The sequence below is a fragment of the Leptonychotes weddellii genome, chromosome 11 (assembly GCF_054177405.1).
Source record: "Leptonychotes weddellii isolate Sample4059 chromosome 11, ASM5417740v2, whole genome shotgun sequence".
Taxonomy (NCBI): Eukaryota; Metazoa; Chordata; class Mammalia; order Carnivora; family Phocidae; genus Leptonychotes; species Leptonychotes weddellii.
In genome coordinates, this window is record NC_138379.1 from 72820502 (window position 1) to 72846228 (window position 25727).

A 25727-nucleotide genomic window follows, 5' to 3' on the forward strand; every position below is an offset into this window, starting at 1 on the left:
AATTCACCAAAAAGGCTGCAAGATAAAGGCAAAGCATCACTCAGGTTATAGACTGAAACTACACAGAACTTTTTTTTTTTTTAAAGATTTTATTTATTTATTTGACAGAGAGAGAGACAGCGAGAGAGGGAACACAAGCAGGGGGAGTGGGAGAGGGAGAAGCAGGCTTCCCGCTGAGCAGGGAGCCCGATGTGGGGCTCGATCCCAGGACCCTGGGATCATGACCTGAGCCGAAGGCAGACGCTTAACGACTGAGCCACCCAGGCGCCCTACATAGAAAATTTTAAAGAAAAAAGCAATCAGGGAAGTCCAATGTTTAGCCAAATTAGCATTTTAGAAAACATAATATATGGTGGAGGAAATCATTAAAGGAAATAATGAAAGAATATTTCCCTTAGACAAATAAAAGATACCAGCCTTCAGATTGAAAGCACTTTCCCTTAGTATTTTTTTAAGTAATCTCTACACTCAACTTGGGGCTCAAACTCACAACCCCGAGATCAAGAGTCACACGCTCTACTGAGCCAGCCAGGCGCCCCTCCCTTAGTTTTAAATGAAAAAATGGAATTCAAGGGGCACCTGGGTGGCTCAGTCGTTAAGCGTCTGCCTTCGGCTCAGGTCACGATCCCAGGGTCCTGGGATCGAGCCCCGCATCCGGCTCCCTGCTCGGCGGGAAGCCTGCTTCTCCCTCTCCCACTCCCCCTGCTTGTGTTCCCCTCTCGCTGTGTCTCTGTCAAATGGATGAATAAAATCTTTAAAAAAAAAATTTAAGAACAAACGGAATTCAAGCCTAAGAGCCAACTTGCTTGAGTGGCCAGATTCCTGTCCCTGTGGTGCAGCTGGGAACCTTCTAGGGAAGGCAGGAGGGTTACAGCCTATCACCTCGGACTAACGCCACGCCAATGAAACAAGGAGTCTTGGTGGAAGTTAAAGTATTTATTGATGTGTTTCGACTGTACATTCTCCACAGATCAGATTAAGGAGTTTGTAGGTGAAGTTTATCTGTGCATAGTGGGAAGACACGTGGATAAGGTAAAGGGGAGGAAGAAGGAAAAAAAAAAAAAGGTCACAGGGAAATAGAAAAAAATACACCACAGGTTACCAGAACCTTCCGACTAAAATAAAATAAAGAAAAAGAGTGAAAGGAAAGAAAGAACAATAGAAGAAAAAGAAAAAACTGTGAGCATCACCAACTATACAAGCATCACAAAGACTCAGGTGAAGGAAACACAATTTCCAAAGCTTTCCACGGTGTCTACAGAGCATTTCGTGTACAACGTGGAGTATCCTCCTTGCACATAAAAGCCAGCCCCCCACCTCTCTCCTGGGCGCGTGGCACCCCCTACTGTGGTCTTCTCTGAGCAGCTGAGGGAGGGGACGGGCAGGGAAGTCAGGGTACAATGGGGAGGGGGGAGGGTCAGTGCTGGGGCGGGAGGGGGAGGGCTGTCCAAAGAGGAAAAGACAGTACGTGTGGACGTGACTGGAAAGGGAAGTGAGTAGTACAAAGCTACAGTAAGTCAACGGCAGACAGTGGAAGGACATCCTATATAAACTACAGGCTAATTTCCATGGAAGAACTGGATTTAGAAGGAAAGCAGGAGTGGCTGCCCCAATCTGTATACGGTAGGCTTGCTAAAAGCTGCCGAACTCAGATGCTTTCAGCCTCCTGGGTGACACCAAGGTGCCCAGCACTGGGAACACCAGGCTTCCAAGAAACTGGTCCTTTAACATGATTCTGCGAGGGTCTCATGATGTGCTTGAGTGGTCAATGACGGTTCCCTATTACATTTAGTTTCTGGGCAACTTTCTGAAAGCTAGCTCATTTAAAAAGGGAATACTGCCTTAGTTTCTTCTTTTTTTCCTAAGAAAAACCAGGACAGTGAATGAGCCTTAAAGAGTGGTTTATACAATGCAGCTGAAACGGCCTGCACATACAGTCCATCACCGAAAACCAACACTGTCCATTTACAGAGAGCATATGTGAGACAATACAATAGAAGTGGGATTTCTGATTAATTTAAAAAAAGAAAACTACATCAGTCAAATATCTGCAATAGATCATTTTTTTCATTTCATTTAAGGTTTATATATCATATATTGTTATATTAACATTTTTCACCCATTTAAAAGAATGGAAATTGTGATTCTACAGTAGTACTTTAGAGTCTTAATGATCCAGGAGGTCCGAACGAAATCCTCCGGGCGCAACTGCTGGTCAGGAGTTGACCCAAAACACCGGACCGCCATCTCCTGGCCCACCTGCAGCGCCTGCTCCAATGGGTGGCGCCTCGCGCTTCCTTCCGCTTAGATCTGCATCTGCTCCAGGTATTTGTAGGTGGGGTTTTCGTAACCGTGGTTCTGCATCTTGTTCAGGTGACGCTCCTCTGGGGTGAGCATTGGGTCAACCTGGAGGAACGAAGACGGAAGATCACTGCACAGATCGCAACACCGAAGCCGTTTGCTGTGCAATCCCCTGGGAACCAAAGTCTAGCCGGTGTCCAACTGCCACCGGGTAGACCAAACGAGAGCCGGTGGTGAGGACACTGGGGGAGGAGGAGGAAGAAAAGAAGGGGGCCAAAGAGGCTTCTGAAAGCTGGAGTCGTAAAAGTAGAGTCCGAGTTATAGGAAAGAGTGAACTGAACTTCCTAGCACCACAGCGCCTACCACGTCTTATTTGGGACAGCCTTGGTGAGTGAGCCCTATAAAATCAGAACTGGGACCACGTGATCTGTGGGTCTTTTCCAGCTCAGAAATTCTACTACTAGGCCAGTGTCTAGCAGGAGGTGAAACCAAGTCACTAAGACACACATCTGAACTAATTTTCCAGGGCACATCACATTCCTTATTGTATTCATTTTCTGGAACCAAGAAACTCTGGACATTCCCATCACCTACCTCAAAATGAGTCGTAAGCAATTCTAATTATGAATCAGCAGAAGACGGAACCGAAACAGTCTGCTCTGGCTCTAAATTTCCTGTTCTTTTTTCCCATTAAAAAAAGACCATTGGGACGCCTAGGTGGCTCAGTCATTAAGCGTCTGCCTTCGGCTCAGGTCATGGTCCCGGGGTCCTGGGATCGAGCCCCGCATCAGGCTCCCTGCTCAGCAGGAAGCCTGCTTCTCCCTCTCCCACTCCCCCTGCTTGTGTTCCCTCTCTCGCTGTGTCTCTCTCTGTCAAATAAATAAATAAAAATCTTAAAAAAAAAAAATCAGCAACAAAAACAAAGAAGGGTATCAACAGTCCTCATTCCCAAATACCTAAACATACTGGAAAGAAGGAAACACCAAGGAAATAATCTGAGCAAAGTTTTCATCCTCTGCAGCATAAAACGCTCTTACGTTTTCCTCACATTCACAGTCAAAGGCCCAAATTAATGTTAAAATGTGACAGGGCCAACATAATTCAGTTGGGGCGGACTTCCGAAACGTGACCTGATAACCCAGTGACTACTTTAACTGAAGCGCGGCACCCAGGAAGTTGAGATGTCTGCACGCCATAACCCTGACAGCACAGAGCGAGCCATCCCCAGCTCGGGGCCACGGCACAAGGCCTACTCACCTCCACGATCCCATGGCTGATGGTGCCATACTGTCTCTTCCTCAGCATCACCAGGCTGATGACGATGACCGTGGCGATGGCCACCGCAATGACCAACAGCCCAATGAGGGCACTGCTGCTCAGACTGAAGTCCTCCCGCAGGGGCCCCACGGATTCCTACAGTAACAGAGCAGACGTGCGACAAGGTCTCGGTGACTCTGCACAGCGGGAGACACGCACTCCACGAGAGCCTAGCTCCTGGAGAGTCACGACCCTGAAACCCAGGGAGCTCCAAGATCCTGCCTTCCAAGTAACCATCCCCATAAGGAGAACTCCCACTTTTCCCAATCTCCACAGAGATCCTAATTTTAGCTTTCTTATCCAAACGTGTGGAAAAATGGGCACGGGGGCCTTTGGTAACTTGAGACGCCGGGCATCTCTCTGTTTTCCACTTGAAATGGAAAGAGCGCCGTGAACCCTGGCAGCTGGGTTCTGGAGCTGAACACGCACCGGTTCTGCCTCCAGGCCGCCGACCCTCTCGGCGTTGAAGATCATTTCCTTAACGTCCAGAGTCTCGTCGATGACCTGAAACGGTATGAAAAGGTCAGCAACTGGGTGGAAGGGGGACCTTCAGTACAAATGGAACTGCTTCTTTTCTACTCCATTTATTATTTGCTGGAGGGAAGCGGACACCTGAGGATACCCACTAACCAAGCAGTTCGGCACGTTCTAAATCCACTCACCAAACCCCTAGAGGAGCTGGCCAGTGTGGACACAAGGTTACTCTGTCACAGCTGGCCCCTCAAGGGCTCTCGCCTGCATGTTCCTTTAGGTAACCATTATGGAGAGACATTTCAGGACAGACTCCCAAGAAGTCATGTTCAAGTATCGAACTCAGTTGAGGAGAATCCAGAAATATCAGTGACAAAAAAGTACTCGTAGAATAGTAATAGTAGGGGGCGCCGGGGTGGCTCAGTTGGTCAAGCGACTGCCTTCGGCTCAGGTCATGATCCTGGAGTCCCAGGATCGAGTCCCGCATCGGGCTCCCTGCTTGGCAGGGAGTCTGCTTCTCCCTCTGACCCTCCCCCCCGCTCTCATGCTCTCTCTCTCTCATTCTCTCTCTCAAATAAATAAATAAAATCTTAAAAAAAAAAAAAAGAATAGTAATAGTAGGTACAAACCTAAAGCAAGAGAAGAGTCAAAGTCGACTCTATTTCAATTTCAAGTTACTAAATCTCTATATTCACTTGAAAATGGCCTCCCATATTTTATCCCTATCTTCGGTTGCAAATATATTTCCCCCACTGTATAGCAAGAAATGAGCCACTGCTGAGAAATGATTCTGTATTCCTTCTCATACCCAGATGCTAAACAATACAACCAATTTGTGGGAGTAGTTGGAGCCGACCCATCTTCTACCATATGGAAAAGGAACACATGGAGGTTCATCTGGAAAGCATCTAGAACAATGCCACTCATGCTAATTAGTCTCAAAATTACAACAGGGTAGGGCAGAAGGGAGAAATGGCTCACCATATTTTCATCCACTTTATTCTTACTGTTAATCACTTTCTCCTCTGCACCGATAAGCCCTCCATCCTGCTCTCCCACTCCAGATCCTGTGTCGGAGAGAGAGCACAGCTGAGTGTTTCCCAGGCTGGGCCGGCCTCATGCCAACCTCACAGAAGCAGAATCTCCCTCCTGAGGGCCGAGGAGTCCTCGCTGATCACCTCCCCACCCCCATCGCCCACCCAGGCTAGATGATGTTACTTTGTTCCCATTTCTGGGAATGCACTGTGCTCTAGAAGGATGAATGGTGCAGGCATTTTTCAGAGGACCGATGGGTATAATGGAGGAAGAGAGAGTGCTTACTTATATCCAACTTGGAAAAATGGAATGCCAGCCTTCAGAAAAGAATGTTTATTATAAGGTAAACAGAAGTGGCGTCCAAAGGCATTGTAGCACAGAAAAACATGTAATACCCTTCTGGGATATGACCAAGCACCTATTATCCCACAACCCGGTTCTTCAACATCCTGGGCTCCCTTTGGATGGAGGAACCACCATACCAGCAATGAATCTGCACGTCTGCCTCGGGCATCATATTTTATTCCACAGGCAATTCTGTCCACCTGAAATACCCTCCTTGCCTGACGAAGGACCTTGTCCTTCGAGCTGCAGCTCCTCTTGGGAGACATTCCCAGCTTACAGCACTTAAAATCCTTGTTTATCCTCATTCGTCTTCTTCTCTGTCTCCCACTAGCCTGTCACCCTCTGAGGGCTTAGATCACAGATGTCACATCTTCGATGGGGATTAGAAAATGAACAGGAAAGAGGCATTCCACAGACAGGGAGAATTCTAACACGAGGGTGGAAGGCACTGTTCTACATGTGGAACAAGACTAGCCACACTCCTCCTGTCCAGGTCAGACATCACCTGAGCCAACATCACCTGTGCGTGGCATCCCCAAATGACAGTATCCAAAGATGTGGCGTGACTGAAGCCAGCACGAACCCAGGCAGAGGAGAAGTGACAAGCCATCCTCCTTATTTCTAGCTTCAAAAAGCAGGGGACTCCTAGCTATCCTACCAGTTTTTTGTGAATAATAAGATACACAGTTCTATATAAATGTCTGTGATTTGAACCTTCTATAAATAGATCACCCTGACAGCGCACTCAGCATTCTAAGGGGACCACCTGCATGTGAGGAAGACTCAAACAGAAGTATATGCCAAGCACTGCTGTCCCTGGGCTTGCCGACAATGACACCAGGTCCGGCCACAGCACAGCTCACAACCAGACTCATTCTTGACGTGGAGCCATGAGTAACAGCTACCACGGGCACCGATCACGAGGGCTAGCTACTGCGTTCACTCATTAGAAGGCAGCCAAAAATAATGCTGGTTTTTCCTAAAGCATTCACTTCAAAGAGGAACTTCACAACTCGATTCTAGGGTGAGTTAAGTCAGGGCTGGCTTTTGTAGTTTCAAAAGGCCACTGAAACAGTATTACTGCACACTGACTATCTGAGAAAGAGGAATCTGGAGAGGTGCTGTCTCAGCATGGATGCGGATGAGCAAGCCTAGTAAATTCTAATCCTTCCATCACTCCCTCTCTCCTCCTCCAGACTTTAAAGGTCACAGGGCAGGATCCTATTTGAAAAGTAACGTGGCACTGAACCAACTAATTTCAAATCCTACTACTAGTCTAGACTGTAATCATACTCCTTTGGTGGTATAACCCACATGTTTTCTTAAACACTGACCAAAACCACTTTGGTTTTACAGAGGCATAAACAAGTGACATTAAGAGAACAAAAATTCGGGCGCCTGGGTGGCTCAGTTGGTTGAGCGACTGCCTTCGGCTCAGGTCATGATCCTGGAGTCCCGGGATCGAGTCCCGCATCGGGCCCCCTGCTCGGCAGGGAGTCTGCTTCTCCCTCTGACCCTCCTCCCTCTCATGCTCTCTGTCTCTCATTCTCTCTGTCTCAAATAAATAAATAAAATCTTTAAAAAAAAAAAAAAAAAGAGAACAAAAATTCATGTTTAAATTATTCCAACTAGGAACGACTGAGGTATGAGGATGAAAACCAGGTAAATTTCTAGGAAATTCATCTCTATCTACAAATACCTAAGATGTACTACTGTTCAGAGGAAAGGGAACTCCGTCATCTCCAAGAAGAGGCATATTCGAGTAGAACCAAATCAAGCATTTACATATACGTGACTTTTACAAGATTCGAACTGCACTCTCATGTTCTGAGGCAAAGCTGTGGCAAAAACCACAACATCAAATTCTTAGAGAACACTGCCCGGTCCATCCAAAGTCTGCCAGAGCCAGTACACTGGGCTCATAAAACACACACTAAGAACACACTGACCCTAGGACGGCGGACTACCCAACAAGTGGGGAAATTCAGCAGCATTGTATGGAACAGAAACAGCACGGACTTGAAGGCAAAGGAGCTGGGTTCAAATCCAGATTCCTCCATTTCTCAAAGTCATGACTGAGCAAATCATGCAGCCTGAGGCTTCTTCAACCACCTAATCTGTCTGAGAGAGCGAAAAACCCGACCATGAGGTGTGCTCAGTGCATTAAATGAAACCAAGCACGTGAGGCCCTCAGCACAGTGCTTACAGAGTCCTAGCCTGTTCTGAAGCTTGGACACTCACTACCATGCAGCAAGAGTTCACCTGTCACAACCTTTCCATCCATCAGCTTCTAAGCTTTTGAGGAGTTGCTACAACTCCAGACAGGAGACAAGTGGGCATCGACAAAGGGTCAGGCGTGGCTAAAAGGAAAGGGAAAGATGTAATGGGAGCAGCATGGGGGGGGGGGGGGCAGGGGAAGAGGTCAAAGAAAACGACTCTCTACCTGCCCCTAAATCAAGCATATTTTAATTTTTTAAAAAGATTTTAAAGTAGACTCTACAGCCAATGTGGGGTTCGAACTCACAACCTGAAGATCAGGAGTCGAGAGCTCTACTGACCAAGCCAGCCAGGCACACCCAGCATATTTTCAAATACGTGAGCAATTCCAGCCAACCGGTTTAAATTGGATATGCATTTAAAAATCTACCCAGACGAAAATGTTTCATAAAATATCTGTATTCTCTGGACATCCAGAAGGTAAGTTCAGGATGGCCACCTTATCACCAATACCACGGACACTGGATCCTACGTGCAGGACACAGGGCTACTCTGGTTCCACTCACAGCCATGTCTGAAGAAATGAGGTGGGAAAAATCTCAGGTGATGGTATGACACAGAAAATGAAACTCCCGACACATGGGGGAAGTGAAAAGGAATGAGGTCTTTAAAGGGAACATCTTTGACAGACCAACCTTTTTTCATTGGGTGGTACAACTCCGGCTGAGTGTCTAGCAGAAAGGAAAACAATAAAAAAAAAAAAAAAAATAGCACAAAAAGGAGATTAAGAAAGAAAATGGCTTCTTTTGAAATTCCTATCTTAGAATTTCTCTATAATGTGAACAGAAAGTTTTCTTCCTTAAAGACATGCCTGAAATATCCCATAAACAAACCAGCAGGTAAGATCCACAGCATATGGACTGGAAGGCAGGAGAGAAAAAAACAGGTCTGCCTTGGGTCTTTGGGGGAAATTTTGGGAGATTCCCAAATTCTTCAGCTGAGCCCACAAAGTTATTTCTCTCAGGAAATAATAAAAACAAAGGCAGTATCTATCGACTGTGGTTTTCTGACAAGGGGACAGGGTCCTCGTTCAAACCTGTCCGAGATGCCCCCACCCCAAACAAGGTGTGTAAGCATGGCCACCCTACGGGCCCGTGGAAGTCTGGCGTTTGGAAGTGCGGGTTTTAGGAACGAAGTGGTATCTGGCTCCTTTCTCAGATTCTGTTTGAGTATCGCAGGGTCACCCAAACTGAGCTGGTGCTTCTGGGCTAACTAGTTCAGAAGGCATTCTGTTAAGGTCTGAAGGTGAAGCTGGGTGTCCCCCAGGGTCCCCGCTCAGCAGGTCTCTGTTCCAGCACTGCTGTATCTGGTCAGGGGCAGGTGACTGTACCCAAGACTGCAGGGGTTCAAATCCTTACTCTCCACCTACAAGCTACGTGACCCTGGGCAGACACTTAACCTCTTTACATCGTGGAATGCTCAAATGAGGGCAGGCCCCAGGACCCACGAAAGAGGGCTTTCTTGAGGACTCAAGGAGAGCAGCCGTGCACCAGGCTTAGCTAGAGCGGCATATGAGGACTCCATGGTTGTGGCCACTATTTCCCCCGTCACCGCCATCAGCAGCAAATAAATAGAAACGGATTCCACACCCCGGTCTCAGGGCAGCGGGCTCAGCAGCTTGTTTATTTCTGGTGCAGACCCACAGCCTTCAAAGATCCTTTTAGACACCGAGAACCAGCAAGGGAATAGAAGGAAGCATGCCAGACCGGGAGTCAGAGGGACAGGACTTCTGATCCCGTCCACCCCCTCACCCCCCCCAATACCAGACGTGTCACCTTGAACAAGTCAAGCCACCTCTGTAGCCTCCCCACTGCCTGCCCCCCTCGCTTGCTATGAAAAGCTGATGACCTCACATAACACGGAAGTGCTATTTAAGCAGGAGAGTGACGTCCACGTGCCAGGAGTCACACACTCTGTGGAGGCAGCTGACCTCATGGGGATCCTGAAGCCGGCGATCTGAAGGCACCCGACACGGTGCCTGCACACAGTAGGTGCTCAGTGAACCCCTGCCCAGCTGTCACCAGGAGCACAGCCCCCCTGCCACAACCCAGGTCCCAAAGGCTCCCTTCGGGTTTCTAACCCCCCCACCACCACCACCACATACACACCTTCGTTCTCAGGTAAGGACGGGAAGGGATGGAAGGGGCGGAACGGCAGGGTCTCATCACTCTCTTCGGAGCTCACCCGGACGTCCACGGGGGTCTCGGACATAGAGGCAGTGAGCTGGTCCGTGTCGGCTCGCTGCTCTTGCAGCAGCTCGTCTGACAAAGACAGACACACGGCAGGGAGCGGCTTTCAGAAGGACCACCAGCGCAAACGAGGCTCACTCAGGTCATTACAGAACGTGAGGCCTGCTGCGGCGAGCATCTCGCCAGCTCGCGGTGCAGTGGACAACTGCCTCCTAGCTACAGCCCCGATTCCGCAGCACCGCAGAGCCCCGGCCCCGGCACACCTCTCTCCTTTATGAGCCCGCTCTGGGGCTCAGTGGTTTCTTCCCACGGCAGACATTTTTCAATGACCCCCCAAACTGTACCTCCTATCTACTGCCCGGACCCACTTCATGTCCAGCAGCAACTTGTTTTCTCTGCTTTTCCTCAGGGAAGTGGGGCACCACCGTCCATGCCGCGGAGGACGGTGGAAAGGCCTGGGCACTGCCCTCGGTGCTTTCCTGTCCCTCACACCCCCGGCACCCGAGCCAGCGGCACCCCCTGCTCACCCTTCCTCTGAGACATGTCCTACAGCCCTCACCTCTTTATTTCCTCCACGACCACCACAGGGCCCACTGCCAGCGTTTCTCACCTGATGTTTATAATGGCTTCCTGGCAGGTTTGTAATTTTAATAGCACACAGGAGCCAAGGATTTTTTTTTTTTAATTCCTGTTCTTTTTTAAAGCATAATACAGATCTAGTCACTCCCTAGTTTAAAACCCTCTAACGGCTTCCCATTTTCCTAGAATAAAACCCAAACTCCTTGCTTTTGCTAAAATCTCTGAACAAACTGGCCTCTGCCAACTTCTTTGGCCCCCTTTTTCCCCCACTGTGTTCTCGCCACACTGATCTACTCAAATGTGTCCACTCGACTTGAACTTCAGGCAGCTGCAGCGGCCATTCCCTGTGCTCAGTGTTTCCCCCTCGTGATCTCTGCGTGGGAGGCTCCTTCCGTCATGTGGATTTCAGGTCATTGTGCCCGAGACGGCCCTCCTGACCACCCAGCCACTCTCCACGGGTCCACCCTGTCCGTCTGCCCCCACCCCCACCCCGTGGCACTCCTTGTCTTATTTTCCGGATTCCCCTACTGTAACCTGACCTCCAGGATATACTGCCTGCTCACACACCACTTTACTCTGTGACACACAGTAGCCACGATAAATATTTGCCAAATAAATGAAGCAGGTGAAGAGCAGAAGAGGGAGGAGAAGTGACAAGGTGTGTAAAGCAGGCGCCTTGAAATGCATCAGGAATTAAGGGGCAAAAGGGCAACAGGAAGTTCCCCTGGTCCCTTGCAATTTCACACCTTAGAGTTTTTCTTCCGGTCACAGAGTAAAGGTCAAGAAACTCAAGGCTCCGTGGCTCACAGCCAGTACATCTGTCCTGGGTTACTTCTTGACCTTGCCACATAAGCTCCAGTGAATTCGAGACTTACACCCCAGCGTGCTAATGCCCAGCTTCCTGGCCCTGGCTGTCCCGACTTCTCTAACTGTGCACTCTGCCACCCCCGAGCCTCAGCCAGAAGTCCCACTGGACCGCAATACAAACACAGCACCCACCAATTTCCTCTTGGATTTCCTGGGCTACGTAAGGTACTTTGTAGAGCAGGGAGAGGCTCTGGTTCCTTCTTTCTTCAATCACATGGAGATGGGTCATCACCTGGAGGTACAGTACGGTGGAGAGGCCTTGTTACCAACAGAGCCAGGCCCAGAGGAAACTTGCAGACACACACTTCCGCAAAGATCAGCTGAAAAAGCATATTCTCTACAGAGTCCAGCAAAGCAGCTGGCCGGAGGAAATGCATCCACCCCACCCTTATTTGCTGACCACTGCAGTACAACAGTCCCCCCCCTTCTCTGTGGGGCCTACGTTCTAAGACCTCCACTGGACGCCTGAAACTGCAGACAGTACTGAGCCCCATGCATACTGGGTCTTCTTCCTGTGCATACATACCTATGATAAAGCTCAACTAATAAGCTAGGCACAGTAAGAGAGTAACAGTAACTAATAATAAAATGGAACAATTACACTATAATAAAGTGATTTAATGGAGTCTCTCCCTCAAAATACCCTCCCGCACTATACTCACCCTTCTTCTAGTGATGAGGACAGATGAGAACATGCTACGTGAGGAGATGAAGTACGGGGATGACAAAGGCCCTGGGACATAAAGTTAGGCTCCTACTGACCTCCTGACGATACATCAGGAGGATCATTCACTTCCGGGCCACAGCTGACCTGTGGGTAACTGAGACCACAGAAACGAAGCCTCCGATGGGGGGTGGGGGTGGGTAGGGGCACTGATGTCAAGGAGTATGTTCAGATTGTGTGTAATACCCCTTGGTGATCTGAGAATTTATCCAGACAGTGCTCGGAGTTAGAAGAAAATTTAATTTAAAAACTTTCACTAGGCAGTTATTGATTTGATTTTTATACGAGGCACTTAGCAACTGTACTAATCGAGAGTAAAGGAACCCTAATTTATACAATGCCAGATACTCGGTAAGGTTTTGCTGAGTGAAAGATGGAATGAGTCCATTTTAACCACTGGTCGATTTGATGGCGTAAAAAGAGAATGAAATCACTGGCTAAAAAGTAGATTTGCATGGAGAGGGGGCCATTCATGGATTTGCTTAGTGAAGTAATTGTTTGAAATGATTATCATGGTGAATAACAGAACAGGTTTATTCATATTTAACTGAATTAGTATTCCTTCCAATATTTACACCGAGGTATAAGTAAACCTGATTTTAAGGGGGTGATAAAGACTTACCTACCATCTATCTTCTGCAGTTCACTACACCTTCTCTGAATGCAACAGTTCTAGGTTGTTCATATTTTTTAAAAAGGAAAAAAGCCATCAAAATTGGTCACTTTTAAAGCTTTTTTGGGGTGGAAATGAAAGGTGACGTGGGCTAACATCCACCCAAGGCCACAGTGAGGCCTTGTGTTATAGCTCACACAGGCTAATTCAGGATGGTTACACTTGCAGTTACCACACTCGTCCTAAAGAGGGTGCTCTAAGCCCATGGATTAATTATGTGGGCTTGAAGCCATTAACATGGTCAAAATGGAAAAAAAAAATTAAATGGAAAGATGCTTTTACTGTAGATTGATGTCTCTCTGACCTTTAAAAACAGGGATGAAAGCAATTTAATTTAATATTTGCCATTCTTTCAATCAAGTAAATTGATGGGAAAGCACAAGAGTAAGTGCCTTAGAGAGAGAATGCAAATGGAAAGTGAAAATGCACCACCCCCAGTCTTGGCGCGTGTGTGGATGCTGTTATACTTCAGATGAATTAAGGAGCCATTTGACTGAAGACGGTTCATATGCCCCCAGGAGAAACAAGGGCCGCACGGTGGAATACTGGACATCCGTGCCTTCACGGTGAGCCCTGAGCTACAGGATGAGGGGGAAGGGCACCACACCACTCATACCCCAGACCAAACATGCCAACCGCCATTGGCTGAACATAGTCAGCACTTTCTAAAGTGTAGATAACGGGGAACATGCAAAAGTTCATGTAATTCAGCAGCCAAGTTCCACTAGAACTAAGGGCTTAGAGCACCCAGCAACTATCATGCCGGAGGAGCTGGGTTTCCCCCGGATCTGCTAAGAAGGGAGCGGTCCGCTGCGGCACCGCGATCTTGCCGGCAGGCAACTCATTCCCTAGTTGTCGATACACTGATCAAGGTCTCTCCTTTCCTTCTACTCTCACACCATATAAAAATGGCTCTTCTGTAAAATACTACGTGATCTACGTTATAATCTAGTTTTTCCACAAAAAATCTGGGAGAAAAAAAAAAAAAAGGTTATGTTTTTTGTTTTTGTTTTCAAAAAACCAAGTAGACCTGAAAAACCTAGCCCCTGTCAAGGTGGATGCATTGTTCCACCTACACTTCCTGGAAGCTACTCCAGGACTTGACCTTCTGCCTTCTCTTCTACTCCAACCAGCTCAAAGCAAAGCGTTGAGCTCCAGACCCGTACCACATGCCTCCTGGGGTCCCCAGAGCCATCCCTGTCCACATTCTCCCACTCTTCTCGTTCCCCCAAACATCCGACCTCTAGATCAACTCTGTATGTTTAAAAGGGTAGTTATTCTTCATCTTTATAGCTACTATAATTAATACTACACTGATGGTGAGTTGCTCAAGGGTACACAAGTGATTCCATTTTGCAAGGTCAGATGCTAGTGCCGAGCTGGGCATGTAGACAGCAGGCACTGTCTACACAGCAGGTTCAGCCAACTTCTGAACCAGGGGAGCAGCCACCTCAGTTGCAGGACTCCTAAGACTTCCGGGCAGATTGCCTTGCAATCCTAATACACACTTGGCAAGAGGCTGGGAGGGGAGTCCCTGAGGAGATGGGCAAGTGTCCTCGAGGCTAAGTGCATCCCATGGACACGGGACAATCAGCGCAGCACTAAATTTAAAATATGGGAGGAAATTAAGATCAGTTGTGTCATGACAAGGCCCTCTAGGAAAACCCAACAGCCTAAGCTATTAGACTTGCTGGTTTACAAGGAAGCCAGCAGTCTTGCAGGCAAGGCTTCTTTTATACAAATACAAGAGAGTAAAACGTTTTGCGAGTTAACAGATGGACGATACCGAAATTAAGAGGGTCCAGAAACGAACCTCTCCAGACTGTAAAGGAACAAACCCAGGAAGGTACCAGTGTCTGTCTCAATTAAAACTAATGTACAGAACAAAATAATTTTTAAGAACTGCTTGATATAGTTGCCTAGAAAAAGACTTCAAATATTCATTCTGGTGGTACCTGAAATCAGAAATAAACGGATATAAAAAAAAGATTGAGAAACTGACTTAACTCTTCAATATGATCATGCATTTCTAAACTTCCAGAAACTCTTTTAAATAGAAATGATTTAATAGAAGAAAGTACGGGGAAGATATTTTTTAAAAATCGTATCTTTGCACAAACCAACTCTTGTAACCTCATAATGTCTTCGGAAACCATTTATCATTTTCCAAGCACAACTATCAGCGCTGCCCAACCACTGGTCAAAGCAGAGTCTCCCCGCTAGAGACACTCTCCCGCCGCAATTCCTACTCTGTTTAGCGTACCTGGGATTTCATTTGGGCTGCCTTTTCTGGGTCAACAGCCAACACATGCTGGTAATGACGGATGGTATGCAGGCGATCTTTGTTCTCAGCGCGGACATAACGCCGCAAGGCCTGGAGAATGCGATGAGGCTGCAAGAGAGAACAGTAGTTTTAAGATCCAGAGACTACAGAATGAAAACAGGCAGGAAAGCAAAGCTTAAAAACACTCACCTAAGAATGTAAAGCCCAGCCAGGCGTAAGGATGAAAGCTATGCTTTTTAAAGCTTTTAGCTTACCCGGTAGCAAGAAACTACCTTTCTACAGAAAGTACCAAAAACTAAGCTCCAAAGCTATAACCAACAGTATTTTCCCACTCATTCTGTCCTCTCCCCTGGGTTAACAGTGTCGGACACCTTAATTACAAGGTAGGCAGCCCCTGTGTCACCCAGAAAAGACTTTTACTTGCTCACTTAAGAAGGATACTAATATCCTACTTTCCAGTACTTTCCATCCCCTCAAAGCAAGGCAGGTTAGAGTTAAGGGATAAAGAAGTATGAGGTCACTAGCGCAAAGGGCTTCGACGTAAGTTCCTTTACCCCTTTTTTCATAACCTTATTTAGAACAGAATTGAGTGCAAAAGCTTTGAAAGACAGGTTTTTAATCTTTGAAAGTAAAGCTACTACAAAAATGCAATAATTGAGTAACTACCAACCAATATCGTGAGGTAAGATACTTCCATTATCACAGGCGGCATATGCAAGCAGAAAGTGTGATATGCTACGGTGACCTAAGCACATACTAGAACATAATACCTCTTCCTCCCTCCTCTTCTTTCCTTACCTCCTCCAGCCTCGCCAAAACTTGCCACAGAAATGGAATCTTTTTTGCTGACCTGTGGTCCTCATCCGTTGGTTCTACACATAGCCTATGTTAGAGCAGGCAACCCCCAGGACAGCGTTCACCAGTGACTGAGCTCCACACAGCACTCACCCGTGGGGGGTCGGACTGCAAGGCGGCCAGGTAATTCTCCAGAGCCATTCGGCGGCGGTCGTTCAGCATAGCTTCCACTCTAGCCAGGTGGGTTTCCACCAGCTGCTGCTTCTCGCTGGCTGCCTCCTTCTCCAAGGCTTTAACCATAGCTTGGAAGTGCTAAACCGAGAAAGCAGAAACGACAGGTAATTTGTGGTGCCTGGAGGAAGTCTAAGCAAACAGCCTGAGACCGTGGTGCTGCCTCTCCGGCCCAGAGCCCGTGCAAGTCGCTAATGGGGTCAGAGGAGTGGAGCAAGGGTAAGATCCAAGTACACTCTGATTGCTGTTGGAAAAATTACGTCCTTATCTAATTGAGAGCATGTTAAATCTGAGCGTCGGAGTCTGAATTAGCACTTCCGTCACTGAAATCACTAGTGTTATGAGCCCAAGGCGGGCTTTCCCAATGTGTCCTGCAAGAGAAGGGATGCTGTCCTTTCCATACTTAGCAAAGGTGCCACTTCCAAATCCCGAGACACACCAACAGGAACTATATTTTGAAACATATCCCAGTAATGTGGTAAGTTACGCTGAGTCATTCACACCGAAGTCCTGAAGGGTAAGTTATCTGTGAAGTACCTGGCCAGGTTTAAAAGTAAAGTTTAAGGCTGTGGAACTAAATTTCCCTGCATAGGATGCATTGGCTATGTAGAAATTAACACTCTTAGATTTTCTAGGTGATTGATAAAAAGGAAAAGGTGTCCCGATAAAGTATTAACATCACGAGAAGACAGATTTCAGTGAATCATAATTTGCTTTATGAAACCCAAATCGGTCTTACAAACTGCTATCCCTATTCCTAGCAACACTCTTCTATTCAAGGGGCACCCAGCTGCTGCTACAATTCTAATGTTACATTCTTTTTTTTTTTTTTTTAAAGATTTTATTTATTTATTCATGAGACACAGAGAGAAAGACAGAGGCAGAGGGAGAAGCAGGCTCCCCACAAAGCAGGGAGCCCAATGCGGGACTCGATCCCAGGACCTTGGGATCATGACCTGAGCCGAAGGCAGACGCTTAACCGACTGAGCCACCCAGGCGTCCCTCTAATGTTACATTCTTGCAAAGTTAGAGAAGAACTGGTATCAAGAGTGTCTTATTGTCTGCCTTTCCACTTCTGAAGAAGTCTGCAAAAAAAAAGAATTCAGGAGGCGCCTGGGTGGCTCAGCCAGCTGTGTCAGACTCGTGGTCTTGGCTCAGGTCACGATCTCATGGGTCTTGAGATCGAGCCCCCACCCACAGACTCACCCTTGGGCTCTGCACTCAATAGGGAGTCTGCTTAAAGATTCCCTCTGCCCCTCCCCCAACTCACACACACTCACGCACATGTTCTCACTCTCTCTCTCAAATAAATACTTCGAGAGAGAGAGAGAAAAGGGGCGCCTGGGTAGCTCAGTCGTTAGGCGTCTGCCTTCGGCTCAGGTCATGATCCCAGGGTCCTGGGATCGAGCCCCACAATGAGCTCCCTGCTCAGCGGGAAGCCTGCTTCTCTCTCTCCCACTCCCCCTCTCTCGCGGTCTCTGTCAAATAAATAAGTGAAATCTTTAAAAAAAATAAATAAAAATGAGAGAGAGAGAGAGGGGGAAAAAAAAAAAGAAGTCAGTACTGCTGAAAAACAAGTCACAGCCTAAGAATGAAAATGACTTAGGATTTTTGCCAGGAAAGCAGAATTAACAAACATAGCCAGCTAAGGTTGCTTCCTGGCATGAACTAGGTACACTCTAGTTTGTTTGCTTTCCTTCTACTATAGGTGATCAATTCTAGAGAATGCCAGTTTGGAGGTGAGGAAAAAAACAAACAAAAAAAGCAGGCCAGTTAAAACTTCCCTGTAACATAAGCTCTTGACTGAAAGAAAGTGTCAAACTCTAATTTCCTGGGACTCTGGCTGTCCCTAGAGAATGCATCTTACCTGAATGAGAGTCTGCCTCTCTGCTTTCGGGAGGTTCTTGGCCTGAAGCTCAGCCTCTTCCCATTCTTTCTTTACCTAGAACAAAGGGTCAAAGCCACTACACCAGAGAATCATCTCTGAAACAATCCCCCCATTTTCTAACAATACCGCCAGGCCCTGAAATCTAATATAGGAAACTGCAAATGGAAATCGCATCATATGACCCCTCACAAGCTCAGGGCTATTTAAGCTTATTCACAGAATTACTGTCTCAGAAGGTCCTGGACCACGACCATCCCCAAACAGAGCCTCAATTCCATGACCTCCATGTTCTATATAACCTGGGGCAAGTTATTTAAAAGTCTTTGTGCCTCAGCCTCCTCACACACTAAAACAAGGGGGGGGGGCAAGGGGGAGCGGGGGGGGGGGGCATGTTCCATACCTATTTCTCAGAACTGTTGTGGATAAAAGAGAACAATAAACATTCCCTGAAGTATAAGCCCAGCACAGGTGATGTGTGAGATTTTAGGTGGTATTCAGACCTAACAAGAAATTCTTTTCAATTTTCTTTCAATCTTCCCAAGTAACTCTAGGAGAAAGCTGCACTACGGTGCTCAATGTTGCTCTAAGCCTTATAACTCTTTTAAGAAAGCATCCTGAGGGGCGCGTGGGTGGCTCAGTTGGTTAAGTAAGCATCTGCCTTCGGCTCAGGTCATGATCTCAGGGTCCTGGGAGTCAGGCTCCTTGCTCAGCGGGGAGCCTGGTTCTCCCTCTCCCTCTGCTGCTCTACCTCTCTTGCTCTGTCAAATAAATAAATCTCGGGGAAAAAAAAAAAAAAAACACCAGCATCCCAAGACTCAGAAGCTTCAGCAGGCAACAGTATCTAGCTAAAATATGTTAATACAGGTTTGCTTTCATCTATTTTTACAGTTACCTGTTCTATTGGCAAAAGATACTAGCTTTCTGTTTACAACAGTTACATAAAGTTTCCCTCCTTAATATAAAAAAATTTTAAAAGCTAGTTAATAGCAAAGAAAAATAACAAGGACATAACAGTTATAGGAAGTGCTCTGCAGAGTCTGAACACAGTAAGCACTCAGAGAGTATTATATTATCCGGGGGCGGGGGGGCGGGGGGGGGGAGCTAGGCTCGCCCAGAATACAGCCCTGCTAAACTCGCACACCTCACCTATCCTAACACAGCATGACAATCTGGCGAGGGGGGGCGGTGTCCCTTTTCTTCAGCTATGAAAACGCTATTACCCAACGCCAAACACCAGGAGCATAAGGAAGCACCAAGTTTACCCTGTCCATCCGGTTGCGGTGCCGTATTTCCAGCTGCTCCTTAGCCTTCTGGAAACGAGCGTGCTCATTATCATCTGCAGAGGTCTCAAAATACACATCGACATCATTGGTCGGCAGAGGAGTTGGGGGAACTGAAATGAAATAACAAGAGGGGTTCCCTCTGGGGGTCAGGCCCAACACGGAAAGCTCAATGAGCCCTAGGAAGAAGACCAAGCTGAGGACCTGTGGGACGCACTAGTTTGCCTCGCACCGTGCTCCCAGGACAAGGTGCTCCTGTCTGCCAAGACTCCACCTGGTCAGATCACAGTGCTCCATCTTCCTTACGTGACATTCGGCCACCAGGCCAGTCCCTGCCCCCTGGTATCTTTGGCTCCTACTTAGGACTTCAGGGAAAGAAAAAGAAATCCTCTATACCTTCCCTCAGTTCCTGAAATCTTAAAAAGTAAAATCTAATTATTTATTGCTGTCACTGATCGCTTCTATAGCCAGGGACAAGGGCAGATATCAGACCTGCAAAGGCACCTCCCCAAATTCTCCATTTTGAAAGGAACTTTAGGGCTGAATGGTCTTTGCACAGAGACTGCGTAGAGAAAGTCCAAGCTGCTTAGCTCTAATTTTTTAGTTGTCAATATGACTGAAGAAGTCTTAGCCCCACCCCCAAGACCAGGGATAAGAGGGACAACACTAAGTTGCTGTATTTGACAAGGACGTACCACAGAGTGTGAGGATACTTTGGGCGTTTCAACCCATGGCACTCACTGGCCTTACCAGGCCATCGCCCAAAGAGCAAACCCATTAGAAAACACACTCCTCCCTGCTAGTCAAGCATTAAGGGCTTACTGGCCCCAGGCAAGTGAATAGCTGCACCAGGGAGCTTAACCTCATAAAAGAAAGGTTTGAGATGACAAGTTTACCTACCTGACCCCTTAAGAAATGCCTATGAAAAACTGATTAGCCCAGTTCACTCCCAATTTCCCAAGCCAGGGAGGAAGGACATAAAACTTGCTTGTACAACTTGCTGTATGATATTAGAGCTAAGTGGAGAGCCAATACCAAAACCCAATAAATTTCAATTCAGAAATAAAGTCACCTAATTTTCAGAACTATGTAGCTGTAACACAACACTAAAATAACTGTATAACTGACAAATGTAACTACAAATTAGTCAGCCACTCTAAAGTTCTTCCGCCAAAGCACCTTTTCCTTAGCTTTAAACCTAAAAGCTGCAACTAAAATCTCGTCAAGAATATTTGGCTCCTACCTAAGTTTAAATAGGATCACCACAGCCAATTTTCAGATTAACTAAATTAGAATATACAGCTTCACAAACCACATTCCCCATGATACTCCAAAGTTCAGCTGGGAGAATTTCAAAGCCGTGAAGTCCATCGGTGCCAATAAGCCCGCGGCCATCAGCAGCACGTCTGCAGCTTAAAGGCTTATGTGCTGGAGACAGTCTTTGGTTCCTATCACTGGGCTGGATAAAGATAATACAAAACACAAGCTGCCTCCAACCTCCTGGGAACAAAAGGTAAAGGCCTATTGGCCCCAGAGCGCTGCTTCTGAAAATACGATGGGACCCAGACCTAGAACCACATCCTTCTGTCCATGTGAAAACAACCAGCTCAAGAAACCAGCACATTTGCCCGCCTCTGACCCCCTTCAAGGAGGGGCACAAACTGAACCAGTGGCACAGTGATGCTTCTAGGCTCTGAAAGCACTCAAGCTGGGGACCCACAAGTACATGAACACCATGCTTCTCTGCAGCAAGTCTTCCCTACCATAAGCACTGGGAAACTACAAGTTTGCAGACTGCAGAACCATTAATGCTCTGAAGAGCAAGCCATTCCGTCACAGCTTACAGCACTACCTATGTGATCCTTTGGGGAACAACTCCCTCTCTGTATTCAGGGAGATCCTTAATGACCCCTGATTCCTCAGGCTTCACCCCCAAATCATGTGTTGTTGCACCTTAGTTTAAGTAATTTTACAAAGCAGGAAATATCCCAATAATTTCTGTCTCTATATCTTTCCTGAATAAAAAAAAAGTTTCTGCCACCAAAGTTCCCTAAGGACTCATACTGTTCCCACACTTTCAATTATTCCTACTAAACACGGCTTTTCCACAGAGCAGCGGCTGGAGTGGAGGTGCTAAAAGCAGACCGTATCATATCAAGATTTAAAACATCTTTTGGTGGGGGGAGGAGAGAGGAACGTGAAGGTATTCGAATGAAAAGCCATCAGAAGCTTAGGAGCAAAAACCGGGGACGGCCAGCAACTCCTTATTCTAACGAGTTCCAGAATCAGAACCAAGAAGTGAGGGCCTCGCCTGAGTGAGGATTTTCCAAACGCATGGGCTAGCACGGCAAGGTAAGAGAATGGGGGCCTTAAAAAGGGAAGGGAGTAACCACGGAGAAAAGCAAACGTTCTCCTACCTGTGGCTAAGTGAACCCAACTCAGTTGAACCGCTGAATTTCCTCTGTGACCAAAGGACACACGAACTAGAATTCTTTCACTTCCTAAAGCTCTGCGTGAGGCCGCGCTGCCAGAGCTGGAGAAACAGTTACTACCCCGCAGCTGCTCAGCCCGCTCCCTAGAGTGCCTAAAGCAAGACACTGCGGTATTCTGCACTCTCAGAGAAAGTGTTCCTAGGGTCACTTCTTGGAAGAAGTGCTGTCCCCCTTAGCACCATGGGGCTGGGCGACAGGGCAGCTCAAAGACGAGAACGAGAGGAAAAAGCCCAGAGATGAGAATGGGCAGAACTCATGGCCGCTGTGCTCACCGCTCTGCACCTTTCCACTGCACACGGCCAAGGGCAAGGCTGCCGTCCCAACCAACACAGAAGCGCTCAGGGAGCCCACAGACGACGAGGCGGGGTGCGGAAGACCAAGCCCCTGGGCTCCCCCGCTGTGCCGGGGAGGGGACACAGCACCAACGCCACCGCCACCAGACCCACGGTGAGCATGGGACATACAGAACTGGGCTCGCGACTGCCAACAGGAAAGCAAAGCCTAGCTCTAGAAAGCACAAAGAGGAGGGGAGAAACGCCGGACAGCAAGCCCCTGCGTCGGCAGGGAGCACTACACAGATGCGGTCACGAGGACGGCCGGGAGAGAGACAGGACGCCGGACAGGACGCCGGACAGGACGCCGGACAGGACAGGGCCGCTGCGCGAGGGCCGCTGCGCGAAGCCCGCGCGCCGGGACTTACTCATCGCTTTACACACAGCCATACAATAATCCTCAGACTCAAAATTGTTCCTGTTGCCTCCGCAGCCGCCATATATAAAGCGCACGCACTCTGCCTTGGAGAGGTCGAAGTACCAACGGGGCATCACGGCCCGGCAGGGCCCCGTCATGGCCTCCTGGGAGCAGACAGCTGTGTGGAAACGGTCAGAATGTCAGCAGGGCAGAGGCAGCGGCTTCACGTGCTTCACAACTGCTACAGGCCGCGAGCGGCGGGAGGAGGGCGCGCCCGAGCCCGGTGGAAAGGCGCTGCCCCGGCCAGCGCACGCACCACCTCCAGCCCGCCGTCCGGGAGGACACAGTCGTTCGCCCGCTCTGATGCGGTGAAGGAGGCAGGAACCGAAAACAGCGCTTCTCACACCGCCTGGAGGCTAGACTGACGGGGAGGAGCTCCGCGTCTCACAGCTCCGTGAGCCTCACGTTTCTGATCTGGCCAGTGGAGACGTCTGCCTGACTTGTCCCACGTGCTGGTGTCAAGGACCAAAGGAGCCCAGTGCAGGTGAAAAGGCTGCTTTGGTGGTGATGACCACAGGAAAAGCTACTCCGGCACCCGGGAAGCATGCGTGGGCACTTTTACGTTCTCCTAGGTCCATCAAAAGCTTCTAGACTTGTTAAGTATTCCCCCCACACTAAGTCCTAAATAATTCTTCAGAGCTTAACTGGCTTCAAACATACAGTCAGCAGGAGGCTGCGTGCCAGTTGCTCTAGAATGGTCACAACCTTTTTTCCCTCTTTTTTGGGAATTGGCAAGATGAAAATCCTTTGCCGGTAGGTCATTAAACTCCACCCTCCCAGGCACAGACATCTTCTAGTGGACAAACCGGGCAGCCTACAGATGGGAACATGCTCCGGAAAAGAACCAAGTCACCTCCATTATAGAAGGTCAGGGCTTTAGAAGTACTGAGGAGGGGGCCTCCCCTCGGGGAGAGAACATTTCAGGCTGCATGTGGAAGGATCCTGCCCAAGCGAAAACCACATTATCTCCCTGAGTCTCTGGACTGGTCCTTCTTCTCTAGTTAGGTCCTTACAATGCAAATTAGAGTTTCTGATTCAATTCTGGGTCCCTCCCTGAGTGTGTCCACTCCAGCCGCTACAGCGGCCTGGCCCCCAGCGTTAACATTAGGCGCCACCAGCGTGCTGGAGAGCTGGCTTCACGTCGGTGCCCAGGAGCGCCACCTCTCCTTCTGTGACTTACTTGCGATGGATGCAGTCCAAAATCATAAGCAAGTATTACCAAATGGATTTTAACGTCATGGCTTTACGTCAGGTTACCTTTAACGTCGTGAGTAATTTCCTTTTCTGAAATCGTCCCCTCGCGGCTGGGTTCAGTTGGGTTCTCCTCATTGTACTCATCTCCTTTAAAGGTGTCGTAATAGTAATCACGGTCTTCCACCACCTCCTCCCCTTCCTCCTCATCCTCATCGTCCTCATCCACAGCTGCTTCTGTGAAGTCCTCCAAATCTGCTTCGGTAGGAAATTCACTGAAGGTCACAACAGAAAAGGAAGGTTAATACCGACTCTTATGTGCACAGCACAACAATGGTTCTCTTCCCTATTGTGAAACACAAAAACAGAGACAGGAAATAAGCTCAACTCACAGTTCACTGTGCCACGACAGCCCTCAGCCCAGCTACACCAGCAAAAGGGCGGAGTTAGTGGGCAGGGACTGCATTTACCTGTAGAAAGTCCTGTGGCCAGAATGAATGCCAGCTGGCTCAACTCCAGCGCAAACAAGGGCATGCCCACTTTACCCAGAGGGAGGGACCGGCAGCCCAGTGCCACTAGCAAAACCATTTCACAGGTGCAGGACAAGAGTTTACCTTTTGTAAATATCATAGTCTTCCTCTTCATCCTCCTCCTCTTCTTCCTCCTCCTCTTCCTCCTCTTCCTTCGACACAGTAGATTCAATAATCTTTGTCTGAGGGCAGCACACATACTCAGTGCCGTGAAACTGGTCTACCCCACAGGGCAGCAGCATGCCGTAGCGATATAAGGTCATTCCCTGAGTCAGACAGGCCTAAAAGAAACCCAGAGGTCCACATCAGAATATTAACACATTTGGTCAAGTAGTCCCCGATCATTAGCTTTATCCAAAAGAAATGCCTATCAAATCACTATGTAATGCTTTCTCTCATGGACACAAATTTTTTGTCAACAAGCTGTGATGCTATTACTTTAAGAAGATTTACACATTTTGCTTAACTCACGATGGGGAAACATCATCTGGGCCAGAAACAATGAGGGCCCAAAGTTAGAAATTAAGGAAAAGGGAATTCTTCTAGTAATTATCAATGCTGACTAAAGGTGGTCAGCGATAATTTACATTCCTCGCTGCGAGGGCATGGTGTCAGAATTTGACAAAAGAAACTGACTAGAGATCCCACTTAACTATAGAAGGCAAGTATAAAAAAGGCTATTTCTCCTCCCACAAGAATGAAATGGCATCTAATCCTATCAGTATGTATGTCGAGACATCGATTTTCTATTATTGGCTATTTCTACTCTAAGGCCCTAGGGTTGGGATGGCCTCCTTGGGAACCCCGCAGACAGCATCCTTGCTTTTCAACATCCTTAACTCGAGGGGCTGGATCGTCAACACTGTATTTCCCTATAAAAACATCCTCCCAAATATTTTTAATTTAGAAGATACAAGTAATCATAAACTTTGAAAAGATAAAAGGAAAATAAAATCAATTTGAAATCATGAGGTCTAGAAGAAAATGCTACTTCCTCTCTTAACAGGAAAAACAACACATGATCCATTCGTTTACCTCTCTGACTACAGTGTGCCAATGCTGATGATTCTCGCACACCTCCATCCGCTCTTTGTGGAAAAACTGGCACTTTTCTGGAACTAGTAGAACATCACTTACAAATTCACCCACTGGAAAAGAGAAAGCTTTGTTATGAGCAAATCTGATCATGATTCAGGACAGTAAGGACCCTCCTCACTGAAGATTATGAGAGTTATGTAGTCAGGTATAAACAGGAGCAATCTCAAATATATATATAAGCTGACAGGTCTCTCTCACCTTCAAAGGTCAACTGGACGTTACAGGTCCAGGCAAGCAGCACAAGAGCTCAACATTCCGTTACAGTCGTGATGCTTGGGGCTTTCATCACTCTTCCCAGACTCTAATCTCTTACAGTCCAATTGCAGGGCTATCGCAACACATGATGAGTAGAACAGGAACAGGACCCTCCCACACCATTCCGTGACCTCAGACACACACATATTCCTCTG

At 47.7% G+C, this 25727-nt stretch overlaps 1 protein-coding gene across 4 annotated transcripts in view; it reads right to left on the reverse strand.

The window, feature by feature from the left end:
• Window positions 1-921: 921 nt before the first annotated feature.
• Window positions 922-25727, reverse strand: part of APLP2 (amyloid beta precursor like protein 2) — a 53853-nt gene continuing 29047 nt past the window's right edge. The window contains exons 4-18 of one of the 4 annotated variants that reach the window (XM_006731169.3): window positions 25255-25367; window positions 24304-24500; window positions 23756-23964; window positions 22449-22616; window positions 19239-19369; window positions 17956-18030; window positions 16011-16169; window positions 15042-15170; window positions 11514-11613; window positions 9855-10007; window positions 8382-8417; window positions 5071-5156; window positions 4048-4122; window positions 3559-3714; window positions 922-2406 (exon numbers count right to left, since the gene is read on the reverse strand). In XM_006731169.3, the coding sequence (XP_006731232.1) occupies window positions 2305-2406; window positions 3559-3714; window positions 4048-4122; window positions 5071-5156; window positions 8382-8417; window positions 9855-10007; window positions 11514-11613; window positions 15042-15170; window positions 16011-16169; window positions 17956-18030; window positions 19239-19369; window positions 22449-22616; window positions 23756-23964; window positions 24304-24500; window positions 25255-25367 (1889 nt within the window). In that variant the 3' untranslated portion in view covers window positions 922-2304. The remainder of the gene's footprint in view (window positions 2407-3558; window positions 3715-4047; window positions 4123-5070; window positions 5157-8381; window positions 8418-9854; window positions 10008-11513; window positions 11614-15041; window positions 15171-16010; window positions 16170-17955; window positions 18031-19238; window positions 19370-22448; window positions 22617-23755; window positions 23965-24303; window positions 24501-25254; window positions 25368-25727) is intronic. The other 3 variants (XM_031025770.2, XM_031025769.2, XM_006731170.3) reach the window with 3 other exon arrangements.